The 17,924-nt window shown below is 32.3% G+C and overlaps 1 protein-coding gene across 1 annotated transcript; it reads right to left on the reverse strand.

Moving 5' to 3' along the window:
- Window positions 1–8,249: 8,249 nt before the first annotated feature.
- Window positions 8,250–11,112, reverse strand: LOC139503801 (uncharacterized). Its single transcript, XM_071293729.1, has 4 exons — window positions 10,867–11,112; window positions 10,508–10,591; window positions 9,753–9,824; window positions 8,250–8,733 (listed from the first exon to the last, which is right to left on the reverse strand). The coding sequence occupies exons 1-4, from the start codon at window positions 11,096–11,098 to the stop codon at window positions 8,264–8,266; spliced, it is 858 nt and encodes a 285-aa protein (XP_071149830.1). The 5' UTR covers window positions 11,099–11,112; the 3' UTR covers window positions 8,250–8,263.
- Between the last annotated feature and the right edge of the window lie 6,812 nt (window positions 11,113–17,924).

The following is a 17,924-nucleotide window of genomic DNA, read 5'->3' on the forward strand; positions in this document are numbered from 1 at the left end:
TTTTTTGTTTTTTTCAATTTCTCAATTTCCATGTTTGTAGAAATGTATGATAATATCAAATACTTCCAGTACTTGACCTCATCAGAAGATGCAGATACATTTGGGTGTTGTCTTTCTATTTATAATGGTAAGACGGATACAAATTACAGTAGACAATTATATGTTGTGTTTTTAGGGGAAAATACCCTCGACATTACACCATCCAAAAAGTACATGCTATAGAAAAGAGAACAATAGTATTGTGATTATAAAAGAAACAAGTCAAATCGCACCAGCCCATATGGGTTTATTGGATATTATAGTTATTTCTTCACACTAGGTGGAGATCATTGCTTCTGATATTCGCCACTGAATGATATTTTATTTATAGAGTTCTCGTATTCATTCTGTCCGCATAATCTCTTTACTTTCCACGTTCCACGTGTCTTTCATCAACGTTTCAGAAATTCATATTATGACAATGAACATTATGTTCACCCGAAAATAAAAAAGGATAATGCAATTCATAATTAGATTAAATACACATTCTAGTAAATTTAAAGTAAAATCACAAAAATACTGAACTGGCAAAATCAAAAGCTCAAATACATCAAACGAATGGATAACAACTGTCATATTCCTGACTTTGTACAGGCATGTTCTTATGTTAAAAATGGTGAATTAAACCTGGTTTTAAAGCTAGCTAAACCTCCCACAGTCGCATCAAATTCCATTATATTGACAACGATATGTGAACAAAACAAACAGACACAAAAGGTATAAATGTCAAAAATAGATGAACAGCAGTCAACATTGTGTTATAATCTGAATCACTATGGAAACAAACAAAAATGTAACAAACAAAAATGTAACAGACAAAAATGTAACGAACAAAAATGTAACAAACAAAAATGTAACGAAAAGGCATATAGACAAATCACGTTAGCAAAAACGAAAGAAAAGAATCAAAAAATTAAGTTTGAAATGTTATGTTCCAATATAGAGACGTCCTGACTGTTCACAATAAGGAAAATTTTATAAAGTATGAGAGTTTTCATTGGATGTTCATGTCGGTATTCCTCAATTTTATAGGGCATTTTTATCTGCCTGTAATTAAATTTGCCTGTTAAATTCTGTGGTTTTTTTTTTAACTTAGCGCCCTATCATTTTCTATTCGGTATGCTTTGCTTATTTATCTTTTCTTTTTCTTTTCTGTGTTATTTTCAACAAATAAAGACTCTCAGTTATCGGATTTAATATGAACCTATGTTGATTGACTGATTTGCGTTAACATGGTTAATGCCAATTTTAGGTCGATTATATTATTTTGAGGCGTTTGTTTTTTTATTTATGGAGGAAGCCGACATTAAATTTGCTTGTTTAAAAATTCTGTGTTTTTATATATTTTAGTGCCCTATCATTCTCTATTCCGCATGCTTTGCTTATTTATCTTTTCTTTTTCTTTACTGTATTATTTTCTATTCTCTAAAACAAATCAAGTCTCTCACTTATCGGATTTTAAAATGAGCATATACTGATTGACTGATTTGCGTTAACATGGTTAATGCCTCTATCACATGTAAAATATTTTTCATGTGTTATTTCCCTGGTTAATCGCATATATTATAAAATGGTCTGTTGAAGTTTTCACTTGCAAACGCGTTATATGGAGCAGATTCTACATAACTTTCCAGAGCATCTGAGATAACCCCCAGCGTTTGGTTGGTTTGTGTTGTTCAGTCTTTAGTTTTCTATGTTATGTTTTGTGTACTGTTCTGTGTCTGTTTCTCTCTTTGTCTTTTTCCTTTTCAAGCCATGGCGTTGTCAGTTTATGTTCAACCTATGAGTTTGGATGTCCATTTGGTATCTTTCGACTATAATTTATACTCCCGATCTGCATTCAAATATGAATTTCTTATCTTTTTGATAAGCAGAATACATTAAAGTTCAACATTGACGTTAAGTTACTTTAATGTCAGACATTTAATTTAGTATACACGTTTTATTTTCATTTCCATACCAATAATTAATTAAAGGGTGCATTTTCAATATAATAAAGGTTCAACCTTGACCTTTAATAACTTTTAGTTCAGACATTAAATAAATGTGGAAATTATTCAGTACCGTTGGGTTTTCACTACAATACCTATGAAATTTTAAAAAAATCAAGAGGCTAGAAGTACTGGTCACGATAAAGTTCCCATTTAAAAAATCGAACATTATGCAACATTTATTACACAACTTTCAAAAAGTTCAAATAAAGGCAACAGTAGTATACCGCTGTTCAAAACTCATAAATCCATGGACAAAAAACAAAATCGGGGTAACAAACTAAAACCGAGGGAAACGCATTAAATATAAGAGGAGAACAACGACATAACACCGAAACGTAACACACACAGAAACGGACCAAGCATCAGACAAAACACCACGAGAATAACAAATATAACATGAAAACCAAATACATGAATTTGGGATAGACAAGTACCGTGCCACGTCTTATCTCAATTTCTCAAAAATAAGAGAAAACACAAACGACTCAACGTTAAAATGCAACACACACAGAAACGAACAATAATATAACAATGGCCATCTTCCTGACTTGGTACAGGACACTTTTAAAGGGGAATAAAAGTGGTGGGTTGAACCTGGTTTTGTGGCATGCCAAACCTCGTACTTTAATGGCAAAGTTAAATATAACATTGAAATGACAACATAATATTACAGGACTACAATACAAATTAATAGGAGAACATATTAGACAAAGAAAAACATGATTAATAGATAACAAAAAGCATCAGGTTTAAAATTCAATACGCCAAAAACGCGCCTTGTCCACACAAGACTTACAAGTGACGCCCAGATATAAAAGATCGAAAGTGAAAAAAGTACAAAGTTGTACAACACTGAAGATCAAAAGTTGAAAAGGTTTCGCCAAATACGGCATTGTTTTTATGCCCGGGATAAGAACATTCTTATTATATAGAACAATTCATGCTATTGCAAACAGTAAATTTAATCAAATGAATATGAAAGAGATATACATAAAGAAACTGAAGTATTAACTAATTACAGAAAACTAAACCCGAATACATAACGCCCAGATATAAAAGATCGAAAGTGAAAAAGGTACAAAGTTGTACAGCACTGAAGATAAAAAGTTGAAAAGGTTTTGCCAAATACGGCATTGTTTTTATGCCCGGGATAAGAACATCCTTATTATATAGAACAATTCATGCTATTGCAAACAGTAAATTTTAACAAATGAATATGAAAGAGATATACATAATGAAACTGAAGTATTAACTAATTACAGAAAACTAAACCCGAATACATAATGCTATTAAAGTTTAACACAGAATAGACACACCCGAATCAGTCCAGGCGTCAACGTAATTAAAAAAATGTGTGACGTCACATACGATGGCGAAAAGGCACAAACGTTATGCCACATTTGAATTTATGAAATTTAGAAACAGCATGACGTCACATATGAAAAACTATCAAAGTGAGATAGAATTAGGATTGATTTAAGATTATATTAGAACTAAATACTGATAATTCATTTAAACAAAATGCATATTGCAATTATACTTATTAATATCAAAATCGCCCTAAACAAACTTAATGTGTAGGAACTATTCGTACTCTTTTATGTGCCCATATATAAAGTGGGCAATAACTTTGACAATTCCTATGAATTACAAGTGAAAAATCCGAAAAAGTTTTTTGCAATAACATACAAATTCTTGACAAACTGCATGCCTTTTAGTATTTAACATTGGTGACATATTAATTTGCCTGTAAATTTGTCTTTGGACGTCATGGCAACCAAATATTTACACATCGTCGTGATGAATATGCGAAGTCTAATAAGTTCAAAAGGTTTTGTTTAAATTTTCAAGCCTGTAAACAAATGGGACACCATTCGTTTGTTTTTATATTGTGCTTGTAGGTAAAAGCCAGCATGTGAGACATTCTTTCGCTTTCATAAACAGACGTAACAAAATTTAGCTACTAGCGACGAAGAGATTTGTCATAGCACAATTACACAATGACAGGGTGTATAACAATATATTAGTAAAGATAGTTATCAAAAGTACCAGGATTATAATTTTAAAGAGCCACGTCATATGTATCAAATATACATACAAAGAAATATAGACAAAGCACATTAGAAAAAATGAAAGACAAGAATAAAAACATTTTACAATCGCACAATAACACGATGACAGGATGTATAGGAACAGAGTCACGTCATTTGAATGAAAAAACACAAAAGGCATATAGACAAAGAACACTTTGACCGAGCACCTTTGATTGAGAATGTGCTTTTCAGTCCGAAATTTGCTTTATAAAACTGAAAATTTATCTATATTTATTGCGATGTCACAAATAGAGTTGATGTGTATCACTATAGATTTTGGTTTGTGACCCCTCGGATTTGTTTTCGCGTAATATATTTATGACTATATGACACACTGTTGCCTTTATTTGTCAAGAACTAAGATTGCTTATTCAAATAAATAAAGGCCCCCCAAAAAAATCCGGGGTACGAACTAAAACCGAGGAAACACATCAAATATAAGAGAAGAACTACGACAAAACAGAAACACAACACAAAAGTGTAACACACACAGAATGTAACAATGGACATTTCCTGACTTGTTACAGGACATTTTAAACATAATTGATTGGTTAAACCTGGTTTTCTGGCTAGCCAAACCTCCCGCTTTTATGGCAATGTTAGATATAACTGCAAAACGACAACATTACATGACAGGACTACAATATAAAATATGGGAGAACATATAAGACAGAGAAACTCACGATTAATAGCTATCGAAAGGTACAAGTTTTATGATTTAATACGTCAGACAAGCGTTTCGTCTACACAAAACTACCCAGTGACGCTCAAATAAAAAATGTTCGAAAGCCAAAAAAAGTACAAAGTTGAAGAGCATTTAGGACCAAAAGTTCCAATAAATAAAAATGAATCGACAGTATTACCGTTGTTTTGATTTTGATTTTGTTGTTTGATAACGTCGAGCGTTTGTATCTTTTCAACCAGGACACTCAGATCAAAAAAGTTCGAAATGCCAAAATAAGTACAAAGTTGAAGAGCATTAAGGACCAAAAGATCCGAAAAGTTGTGCCAATGCGGCTACGGTTTTCTGCCTAGGATAAGAACATCCTTGTCTTTTTAGAATAATTCATACTTTGCCAACAGTGAATTTATGAAAAGGACTATATAATAGATTTACATGATAAAACTGAAGTGGTGACTAACTAAAGAATAAAAACAAATACATAAGAGAGACTTTTTTCAATCTACAATGATATTTATTTCCATCACACTTTTCGTTTAGAACGCAGCTACAAAAAATCATTTTGTTTTATGCAGAAATCGTTGGTGTTATATAGTTTTCGATAGCACAAAAGTTATATTCAATCAGCCTTCCGACCGCATATAATGAAACCTGGCTAAACCGAATCCTGCATAAACCGAAAAACCTGTATCAATCAAACATGTTTTTAAGCACCGTCGAATCAAATTGAATGCGTTTTGAAACTGATAAAACCGAACAATGGCTGATATAAAAAAGAAGATGTGGTATGATTGCCCTTGAGACAACTATCCACAAAAGACCAAACTGACACAAACATTAACAACTATAGCTCATCGTACGGCCTTCTACAATGAGCAGAGCCACTACCGCATAGTCAGTTATTAAAGGCCCCGATAAGACAATGTAAAACAATTCAAACGAGAAAACTAACGGCCTTATTATGTAAAAAAACATGAACGAAAACAAATATGTAACACATAAACAAACGACAACCACTGAATTACAGGCTCCTGACTTGGGACAGGCACATACATAAATAATGTGGCGGGGTTAAACATGTTAGCAGGATCCCAACCCTCCCCCTAACCTAGGAAAGTGGTATAACAGTACAATTTGAGAACGAACTATATAAAAATATAAATTTGAACAAAATCTGAAGTCCAGAAAAGGTTCGGTTTAAACAAGTTTCACTATACTTTTGTTATACACGTATCCTTTGTGGATATATGGACGTAGATAATCAAACTATGTCCTCCTCTCAAAATCTTTTCCGATTTTTTTTTTCAGCAAACGGTCTGGTGGTTGTTTTTTTTAAATCTATAAAACTTCGTCATTTTTTTTTTTATGTATTTCATTATAATGTTTAAAACTTATCAGTACTTTCAAAACTATTTCATATTTGTGTAAATCTTCATATAAGATGTCACGTGGAGCCAACATTTAAACTGCCTTGATTAAGGAAAAGTTCTGAAATTTGTCATTGATTTTGCCTGTAATATTTATTTAATTTATTACTTTTTACTACCAAATATTTTACATTTGGTGGTGTTTAACATTGTCATTTCGGGACCTTTTATAGCTGACTATGCGGTATTGTCTTTGTAATTATTGAAAGCCATACGGTGACCTATAGTTTTAATTTCTGTGTATTTTGGTCTTTTGTGGAGAGTTGTCTCATTGGCATCAACACCACATTTTTTTTTATATTAGACTAAGTAGAGATAAAAAAATTTGATCCTCTGCAGATTGCAAAAAAGTGTGTATTTGTTAAGCTAACTTTAAAACCAATTTAATCAACCATTTTCTACATAAGAAGAAGTCTGTATATAGTCAGGAATATGACAGTTGTTATCCCTGTCTTTGAGCTTATCTTTTTTATATTCCTCGGAGTTCAGTATTATTGTAATTATACTTTTTTTTCATATAAAAGTCAAGTGGTTTATGTTATAAGACAGATAACTTTTGTTTTCTTCAGTGTGCAAACATATAACATGGGAGGTTACTCTTTTGTCATTTAACTTTGTTTTCCCTGTACTGTTTTCTGTTATTTATTAGAACCTAGCTTTGTGTTCATACTGCGTTTTAATTGTTAAAATAGAGAATGGAAGAGATGCTTGTTTTGTTACAGTTAATTTGTCAGGCTATACATGCTAAACTCGTAACATCATTCACGTAATGAATTGACAATAATAAAAGATCTCAGTAACATACAAACAAAATGTGTATAAACAGTATATATGTACCTTTAAAGTCAGGTGGACCATACTCCGGCAGTAAATAGTGTATTGTGAAAAATATTGTTTGCATGAAGAGATGATATGTTTCGCATCACAATGAATTGGGTGTGATACGAAAACTGTGGTGATTTGGAAAAATTGTTCAGGATCATAAGACGATATTATGAAATTTTCATACGATATTCGTTACGTCATTTATGACTTTCAAAGATTATAATGAGGTACAAATAATATGTTTCGTCCATAGCAACGAATATTTTCAATTTCTTAAATAACAGACAACAAATACTCACACAATCGACTGCAAATCTTCTTTAAAACAACGTTTATTGCATTCCAAAGCATACAAAAAGTTTATGAATATCTGGTGTTAAACATTGACGCCAGAACAAGACAATATGACGTCTTACTGGTATTTGCAAACGAAAAGATCAACGATTCAATGAGTTTGTTATTAAGAAGTACAATGCAAGTAATGCTCATAAAGAAATGGGGTCAACAACTCGTGAGAATTGAGTCTCGTTTGAAGTCTAAAATTGTATTTAATTTGTTTAGGAGCAATTCGCCAGAAATTTGTTTATTATTTTATTGAAATTAAATGTACTTAACAAAGTTGTACACAAATCGAACATTTTAAATTGTTACTTTGATGGAGAGTTGTCTCATTGGCACCCACACCACATCTTCCTATATCTATATAATATTTTGTTTACAGTTGACACGTGTTTGGTTTATTATAGCAATGTCGGTTCGATTGTTGGTTTAAAGTCATTCGAGTCATTGCAGTCAAAGTGTAAAGAAGCATTTAGACAAATAAATTAATTAATATTATTGATTATATTATTTATTTTCAATTTTGTAGACCAGTAGTATCGGGAAACCAGTCCAAGCTTCTTAATACCTGTGTATTAATATGAACTTTCCAAATTAGTATACTCAATTTATAATAAAATGTGCGCTTGTCTCTGCAAGTGGCGTCTCCCATGTAAGAGTTTGTGGTCTTTTGATAAATATTTTATGTTCGTTGAAGTTTACGAATTAGAAATTAAAGTTGATATCAGGCGATACCTAATTTTCAGTCGTAACAAAACCGATAAATATTGAAAAACAGTAAAGAATATTCGTGCATAGCAATATTTTTACTAATAATAGAAAAACTATGATAGCTGATAAAAAAAACACAATATTTCAATGCATTTATTGTGAGCAAACTACACAGTTGACTGCTTGGTTATCTTTATACGGAGGACACGACAGCGAGCCGCATTTAGTGCTGGTGAAATACAGACGACGGCCATCTTTGTTTTCCTGTCCACCAGGAACATATTCAGGCTGTTTGTCTACGCAGATAAAGGACGATGCACTATAAGCGTAATGATCCGAGGCTAGCAAACCGTTATATTCCTTTTTCCAACCTTGGTAGCAATTTTCTCGTCCAGGAATCATGATTGATATATGTGTATTTACACTTTGACAAACTGCACAGGGAATATCTTCGTTTATCGCATCTGCTCGTAAAATTTTTTCTTCATATTCTGTACCAAACAGGTGACTCGCACCACCGGTTGTAAAGTTCGATAACTCTGGATTATTCGGCAAACAAAGGTAATCTGAGGGACCTCCATAGCGGGCACTGTATTCACTTAAACTTTGGCCAGCCGTAAATCCTGCAGTGTATTCAAATAATCAAACGTCAAATCATGGCACGTGTTGGCATGTTTAAGTTACATTAATCCCACAGTGTTTTAAATAATAAATCAAAACCAAGTTATAGCATGGAGAGTTGATAATAGTGGAGAAAACTTCCAATCTATTAATATGATTATCAAGTCTTTGAATTTAAAGTTAAGAAAAACATATATGATTAGAAAATGCAATAATATTTTCGTTTTTCAACAAGTGTTAAGCAAACAGCACAATGCTGGCAACATATATGTATCCATAAAGAGTCTTTTTAATACTATTCAATGGTTAATACAATCACTTGGAAATTTTCTGGTTTTCGATGGCAACATAAACATGTTCAAAAGAAATGTTTCAAATGGTAGAATGTGTAAGAAACACTGCGCTACAAAACAGAAACGAATGTTCATTATCTGATTTTATAACAGAGTGTCTAGCTTAGCGATCCCTTAGCATGTTGTGTCTAAATAAATTTTGTGACTGTAAAATTTCTGACTTACATACTGAAACTCAACGATATGCCAACAATATCCTATATATATATGTTGCATTATTTGTTAAGCAATTTGCAACTGCGTTGACTGTTAATTTTTAACGTGTACTTTCCCGCCACTTTTCTATGCGAAGGGGAGGGTTGGATACTTACAACCATGTTTAATCCCACCTCGTTTGTTAAGTGCCTGTCGCAAGTCTTTTATTCCATAAATTAGGCCATTATTTTTCTCTTTTGAATTATTTTACATTTTTCTGGTCGTGGCATTTACAGCTGACTATACGGTATGCGTTTTTATTTCATTGTTATCTCATTGGCAATCATGCCACATCTACACATGTTTAAATATTTACTGATTTTTGTCTAATCTGTTTACGTAAGGGTTTGTTTCGGTGCTTCGAAAACAATTTTGTTTTGCTTCCTTCGTTCAAGGTTTGTTAATGATTTATACTAAAAAGAACAAGTGAATATTTTTCTTTAGATATCTTGGAGTAAGAAAAGATTACATACCTGAATAAACAAGCTGTGTATCTGAACCAGAGCACGATGTCCTACCCCAACGAATATACGTAGAGCCTGCACCTTCAAATAACATTAACATTTGATTATTTTTGTATCAGGATCATATTTGTGTACTTTCAATTTTTGGAAAACAACTACTGTATCATATAAAATGCCAATTTGAATTGTTGCAAAAGAGATATCTTATTTCATGTCTTAACAAATTATAAACTTTGGACTGAAGGAGCAAATGTACGTTATCAGTTGTTATAAGATTGTCACCTACAATAGTATCTCTTGTGAATAAACGATTGTTAGAAATACTTGTTAGGTTGATGCCAGTATATGTATTTTCAAGTAACCTTCGTTCAAATAAAAAACACTTACTCCATTACAAAAGAGGGGCGAACGATACCAAAGAGACATTCAAACTCATAGATTGAAACCCAACTGACAACGACACGGCTATAAAAAACCCAAAAAAACGGCACATAATAGTACACAAACAAACAACATAGAAAACTAAAGAGTAAGCAACACGAACCCAACCAAAAACTGTAGATGATATCAAGTACCCGAAAGGGTAAGTACTATAAAACAAAAGCAAGTCTTTAAATGAAAAACGCTTTTTAGGTATGAATTACTAAGATTAAAATTTTAACATTTAATCCCCTTTCTTGCTGTTTTATAAGCGTACGCCAAATATCTGCTTGATCAATTAAGTTATTGTGTCATAGTCTATGTAAACCAATTATGATATATACCTGTACTTTTCTGTTTCTGGACAGCCAATTCTGCTTTGATATCATTCAGACTGTTTGCCAACTGTGCAACCTGATGTGTAGAGTCTTTAAAAAATAAAAAAAATAAATGATACAAAACAAAAATATAACAAAACAAATAAACATAACAAAAGAAAAAGAAAAAGTCGACAACAGAGAAAATAAAAACTAGCAATATTTTGAGATACATTGTCATACAACCTTATAGCTAAATTTTAATCTATTTAAATTTTGTTCGCTTTGTTTCATTACTATTAACATACGACACACATCTTCTTTATCATTTTTTTTTAATGTGTTAACTCTTTGTAAAATAAATGAAAACAAATTTAGATATATACCTGCGCTCTTCAGCTTCTGGGCTGCAAGTTCTGATTTTGCATCATTCAGACTAGTTGTTAACTGCGAAACCAGATTTGTAAGTGACTGTACGTTTTTCTCCATTTGATTTATCTGACCTACAACATCCGGATCATTAAGGAGAAGACGTTTTTTACTATCATCCCCCAAAACGGCAGAAAACACACACTGTAATACTATGAAACAATATAAACTTAAATTACTGTAGAGCATTGTGAACTGCACTACAAGCAATCTGGATAAAGTTCGAAAAGTAAACGATGAAAGATAAGACATTAGATTTAACCTATTTGATAGGAACGTGTATTTGTTATATCAACCTGTTTAAAGACTCGTTATGCAATTTGTTATTATGATTGTGTAACTGAAGTAATCGTTGTAGATGACAAATGGTGTTGTGTAAGTTTGGTCTTATAATCAAATATGTATTTCTATCCTACATTGCCTGCGGCGGATTGAGTAAAATATTTTGAAATCACTAGGTTTTTTTATACACTCCAACTTTGTAGGATTACTGTGGATTATTTGTTTTCGAGGGTACCAATTTTCGTGGATTCAGAAGACGTACATGTTCTCGGATATTCAATTTCGTTATGTTGCCGAAGTCAGCATATAATCCTAAACGAAATATTTAATTCGTTGAACATTTTATTTTGTGGTTCACCTGTACCAACGAAATCAACGAAAATTGGTATAAACGAATAATATTGAATCCACAGTATGACAGTTGTTTTGATTTGTCCTCGTTGTTTGATAACGTCGTACGTTGATTAGGGACTTTCCGTTTTGAATTTTCCACGGAGTTCAGCATTTTTGTGATTTTACTTTTCTATGTAACATCATGACAACATTGCCTGTACTTAGTCAATCGCACAAGACCACTTGGTCAACGAGTATATAGAATATGGTGTTGGTAAGTCGAATCAAGATTTTCTAAGGTTGCAACACAGTAATTTTCTATGCCACTGTACGTCATGATATTTGTTATACCCATATATAAAGCGGACGACCAAATGTAGTAAAATATTGACAATCAATATTGATTTGAAAATAATTTTATATAACCAATGATACTATTTCTATTTTACAGATTTTTTAATAAGTCTTTGCTCTGGCCTTCGAAATTATATCTTGAAACAAATTCTTTTTTTCAAAATGTCTTAGGTAGGAGATCAATTGGATGACTGTCAATTGCGAAAAGTGGACTACAAATACACTTGTACCGATATTGATACCTATACCATTCGAAAGTAAATATATCATTTCAACATTAGGATATATACTGAATAAATCGCCTCGTAAAATCAACAGAGATAAAAAGTAAAATCACAAAAGTACTGAACTTCGAGTAAATTCATGCTGTCGATCTATTTTGTATTTTGGTTTACTAAGAATCGGAGCTAAAAAAAAACGTGTTTGTCAATTCAGTCTTTGGTTGTTTTGTCGTAATGAATTCGAGATTTTCAATTTGTTGTGTTAACTGTTTCTATCAACCTATGCCTACGTATTATTTGAATAAAAAGTTTGAAATAAACTGATCCTCTGCAGATAGCTATGCAGTGTGTATTCGTATACGTGTGGTTAATGTTATAAGAAAGGTAACCTGTGTTTTCTTAAATGAGCAAACATATAACATGGGTGGTTACTCTTTTGTCCTTAAACTTGGTATAGGTACCAGTCTTGTATTACAACTCCAGTTTCCGGTGCATGTCAAAACATGGAGGGAAACAAAATAGTCCATTTTTTCCTGAATTTTTTTCTGAACTCATTTTCTCTGTTTCATTATAGGTTTATGCTGAATTGAAACATATTATTATATAGATTTAAAAAACATTTTGCATCTTTTTGGGGATATCAATCCAAGAGAGTGGAAGGATATCATGTTTACTGGAAGTGGTGCGGCCTAGTAAAAACAGCAAACAGAAAGTAGAAAAAATGTTTTGACTTTTTATTTTCGTGGCATGACCCGATTTTCTCGATTAAATCACAATTTCACATTAGTACACACATGATATGAACATGAAAAAAAGTTTCTATGTAGCATTTTTTATATTTTTATTTTCAAAGATCAGCTGTTTTGTATGTAAGCCTATGGAGCAGTCAATTACAAGAATGCAACCTATAGTCGACAGTTTCTTTGTTTTCCCTGTACTGTTTTTGTTATTTATTATAACCTATCTTTGTGCTCATGTCGCGTTTTAATTGATGAAATTAAGAATGAAAGAGATGCAAGTTTTGTTACAGTTTATTTGTCAGGCTATACATGCTAAACTCGTAACATCATTCTCGTAATGAATTGACAATAATTAACGATCTCAGTAATATACAAACAAAATGCGTATAAACAGTATACATGTACCTATAAAGTCAGTTGGACCATACCCCGGCAGTAAATAGTATATTGTGTTAAATATTTCTTGCTTGAACAGATATTTTTCGCATCACACTAAAGATGCTTAATGGGGTGTGATACGAATTTGATAGGAATGTCTAGGATCATAAGACGATATTATGATATTTTAATTGGATATTCGTTAGGTCATTTATGACTATCAAAGGTTAAAATGAGGTACACAAGGTACATTAGGTCCATAGCAACCTAACACGATTTCTTCAATAACAGATAGGAATCTGAAAAAGAATTAAAATCTTGTTAAAAACGACGTTTACTATATTCCAAAGCAACGTACAGTTTATAAATATCTGCTGTTGAACTTTGACACCAGAACAAGACAATATGACGTCATACTGGTATGTTCAAAAGAAAAGATCAACCATCCGAGTTTTTAATTAAGTAACACAATGCTAGTGTTGCTCATTACAGAATTGTGTTTAACAACTCTCATGAGAATTCAATATTGCTTGATATCTTATCTGCTAAATTATTTGAATATGAACAATAAACACCTCGAAGTATTTTGAAAAAAAATAACGCAATTCTCACTCATTATGATAATAAGATACAATGAAGATATTCGTGCATACCAATATTGATACCATATAAAGGAGAACGATGATCGCTGATAAAAAGAAATCACAATATTTTAATGATTTTACTGTGAGCAAACTACACAGTTGACTGCTTGGTTATCTTTATACGGAGGACACGACAGCGAGCCGCATTTAGTGCTGGTGAAATATAGACGACGACCATCTTTGTTCTCCTGTCCACCGGGAACATATTCAGGCTGTTTGTCTACGCAGATGAAGGACGATGCGCTAGAAGATAATGATCCGAGGCTAGCAAACCGTTATATTCTTTTTTCCACCCTTGATAACAATTTTCTCGTCCAGGAATCATGATAGATATACGTGTATTAACGCTTTTGCATACTGCACAGGGAATATCTTCGTTGACTGCATCTGCTTGTAATATTTTTTCCTCATATTCTGTACCAAACAAGTGACTTACACCAGCGGTTGTCAAGTTCGATAACTCTGGATTATTTGGCAAACAAAGAAAATCTGAAGGACCTCCAAAACGGGCACTGTATTCCATTAAACTTTGTCCAACCGTAAAACCTGTAATATATTCAAAAAAATCAAACGTCAAATCATGGTAAGTGTTGACATTTTTTAGTTTCATTTATACCACAGTGTTTTAAATAATTAATCAAAACCAAATTGTAGCACGGATATTTGATACTAGTGGAGAAAAGTTCCAATCTATTTACAAGTCTTTTAATTTAAAGTAAAGAAAACATATATGATTAGAAAATACACTAATAATAAATTTTGAAATTATTAAGAAACTAAGGTTTCAACTCCCTCAGGCAAAGTTGGCTTTAGATGAATTTGGCTATTTATTTTAGGTATTTTTGACATATAGCTCCTCAACAGTTTCGTTACTTATTCATCTTCGGATTTCGAATGTTTGGCTTTGAGCGTTCCTGATTAAGGTAAATCCAGAAAAGCGCTTCGGACGCAAGAAATTATTCAACGTGTCGTTTTCAATTTTTTCCCAACAAGTGTTTATGCAAACAGCACATTACTGGCAACATATATGTATCCATAATGAGTTTTCTTAATACTATTCAATGGATAATACAATCACTTGGAAATTTTCTGGTTTTCGATGGCAACATAAACATGTTCAAAAGAAATGTTTGAAATGGTAGTATGTGTAAACTTTGAAACACTCCACTACAAAATAGAAATAAAAGTTCATTATCTGATTTTATAACAGTGTGTCTAGCTTATGTGCGATCCCTTAGTATGTTGTGTCTAAATATGTTTCGTGACTGAAAATTTTCTGACTTACACACTGAAACTCAAAGCTATGCCTACAATTTCCTACGGTAAAGTTTATAAAGTGTCTATTTTTATGCCCCATTTATGGGCATTATGTTTTCTGGGATGTGCGTTCGTCTGTTCGTTTGTCCGTCCCTTCGTCCGTCTGTCCCTCTTCAGGTTTTAAGTTTTTGGTCGAGGTAGTTTTTTAATGAAGTTGAAGTCCAATCAACTTGAAACGTAGTACACATGTTCCCTATGACATGATCTTTCTACTTCTTTTTTTGCCAAAGTAGAGATTTTCTCCCATTTTCACGGTCCATTGAACATAGAAAATAATAGTGCGGATGGGACATCCGTGTACTGTGGACACATTCCTGGTTTTTTTTTTATATTAGTTGCATTTTTTGTTAAGCAATTTGCAACTGATTTTACTGTTAATTCTTATCGAGTACTTGCCCACTACTATTCTATGTGAAGGGGAGGTTTGGATACTTACAAACATGTTTAACCCCACCTCGTTTGTTAAGTGCCTGTTGCAAGTCTTTTATTGCACAAATTATGCCATTATTTTTCTCTTTTGAATTATTTTACATTTTTCTGGTCGTGGCATTTATAGCTGACTATACGGTATGAGTTTTTGTTTTGTTAAAGGCCGTACAGTGACCTATATTTGCTTTTATCTCTGCAATTTGAATTGTTGTATGGTTGTCGCATTGGTCATCATGCTACAACTTCACATTTTTATAAATTTACTGGTTTTTGTCTAATCTGTTTACGCAAGGGTGTGTGTTAGGGCTTCAAAAAAAAATTGTTCCTTCGTTAAAGATTTTGTTTATGATTTATACTAAAAAGAACAAGTAAACGCTATGTTTTTTAGTCTTGGAGTATATCAAGAGTACATACCTGAATACACAAGCTGTGTATCTGAGCCAGAGCACGATGTCCTTCCCCAACGAATATAATTTATGTAGAGCCTGCACCTTTAATGAACATTTAAATACATTTTGATTATTTTTGTATCTGGAGGGTAGTTGTTTGCATTCAATGTTTGGGAAAACAACTACTGCATCAAATAATAGAATAAAATGCCAAATGTAAATGTTGCAAAAGAGACATCTTATTTCATGTCTGAATAGATGATAATTCTAATGGTAAATATAGCTTCTGAGGCTTTTTGTTGATATATTGTCACATAAAATTTATCCCTCGTGAATAAACGATTTTTCGAAATACGATGTTGGTTGATGCTAGCATTTTCAATTAACACAAAGCCAGTCTTTTAAATAAGGAAACAAACGAACAAACATAACAAGCTTTCAAATATGCAGTTTTGAGCGTTCTAGATGAAGGTAAATCAAGAAAAGTGCTTCGGACGAATGAAATTTACATCGTGATGTTTCTATTTTTTCTACAATATAGAAATAATCAACCAAAGAGAACAGAAAAGTAAGGACTAATGTAAGATATGTACATGTATTCATCAGATCGAACATTTAACATTTATCTTCCCTTGGTTGCTGTCTCATAAGCGGACGCCGTATATCGTCTTAAAAATTTAATTGCTGTATTTTGCAAAACTTTTAGAAATTTGGGTCCTCACTGCTCTTCAATTGTATACTTTCCATTGCCTTTTTAACTCTTTTTATATTAGAGCGTCTTTGATAAACCTTTTTATAGGAGAAACGCACATCTAGCGTAAACACTAAATTTTAATCCTGTTATCTTATGAGTTTATTTCCATGGCTTTTTTTTATCTCTTTTTTATATTAGAGCTTCACTGATGAACCTTTTTATAGGAGAAACGCACATCTAACGCAAAAACTAAATTTCAATCCCGTTATCTCATGTATCTATGATGGGTTTATTTTCTTTCTGTCAAAGGTAAATATGATTAAATTGTGATATATACCTGCACTCTTCAACTTCTAGTCTGCAAGTTCTGATTTGATAGCATTCAGACTATTTGTCAACTGCGAAACCTGATTTGTAAGTGACTGCATGTTCTTCGCCATTTGATTTATCTGACCTACAACATCCGGGTCGTTAAGAAATAAACGTTTTTGACTGTCATGCCCTAAAACGGCAGACAGCACATACTGTAATACTATGAAACACCCTAAACTTAAATTACTGAAGAGCATTGTGAACTGCACTACAAGCACTCTGGATAAAGTTTGAAAAATAAACGACGAAAGATAAGACATTAGATTTAACCTATTTAATAGTAACGTGTATCTGTTATAACAACATATTGAGAGACTCGTTATGAAATTTGATATTATAATTGTGTCGCTGAAGAAATTGAGTAAAATATTTTGAAATTTCCGTTCTTTACTTGACTTCAAGTTTATAGGATTGTTTTGCAGGCGCTCAATTGTTTGATAACGTTTAGCGTTTGTCTTTTTTTATTCCTCTTTTTTGCATTATACGTTGAGTTCGATAAACATGATATATTTATTATAATAAATTTTTTTAAAGATGTGGAATGTTTGCCAATTGGACAACTCTCCATAAGAGACCTTATGACACAGAATTGAACAATTATAGGTCATCGTACGACCTACAGCAATTAGAAAAACCCATTCCTTTTAGTCTCCTTTAAAATGCCCAGACATGACAAATGTAAAACAAGAAAACCAACAGCCTGATTTATATACAAAAAAAAATGAACAAAAAATAAATAAGATATACAGCAACAAACGACTGCATCTGAATGCAAGAATACAAAAATTATATAGAAGAATAACACAATGACGGAGTGTAGAGCCACGTCATATGTATCAAAGACACACAAAAAGGCATATAA

This window comes from Mytilus edulis, chromosome 14 (assembly GCF_963676685.1).
Source record: "Mytilus edulis chromosome 14, xbMytEdul2.2, whole genome shotgun sequence".
Taxonomy (NCBI): Eukaryota; Metazoa; Mollusca; class Bivalvia; order Mytilida; family Mytilidae; genus Mytilus; species Mytilus edulis.

Bases quoted from the DNA above. Each gene is read 5' to 3' on its own strand.
- LOC139503801 (XM_071293729.1), bottom strand. From the start codon at position 11,098: ATGCTCTACAGTAATTTAAGTTTATATTGTTTCATAGTATTACAGTGT. The intron at 10,592-10,866 runs GTATATATCTAA...TATTTTTTAAAG, and splicing joins CCAGAAGCTGAAGAGCGCAG to ACTCTACACATCAGGTTGCA. The intron at 9,825-10,507 runs GTATATATCATA...TGTTATTTGAAG, and splicing joins CCAGAAACAGAAAAGTACAG to GTGCAGGCTCTACGTATATT.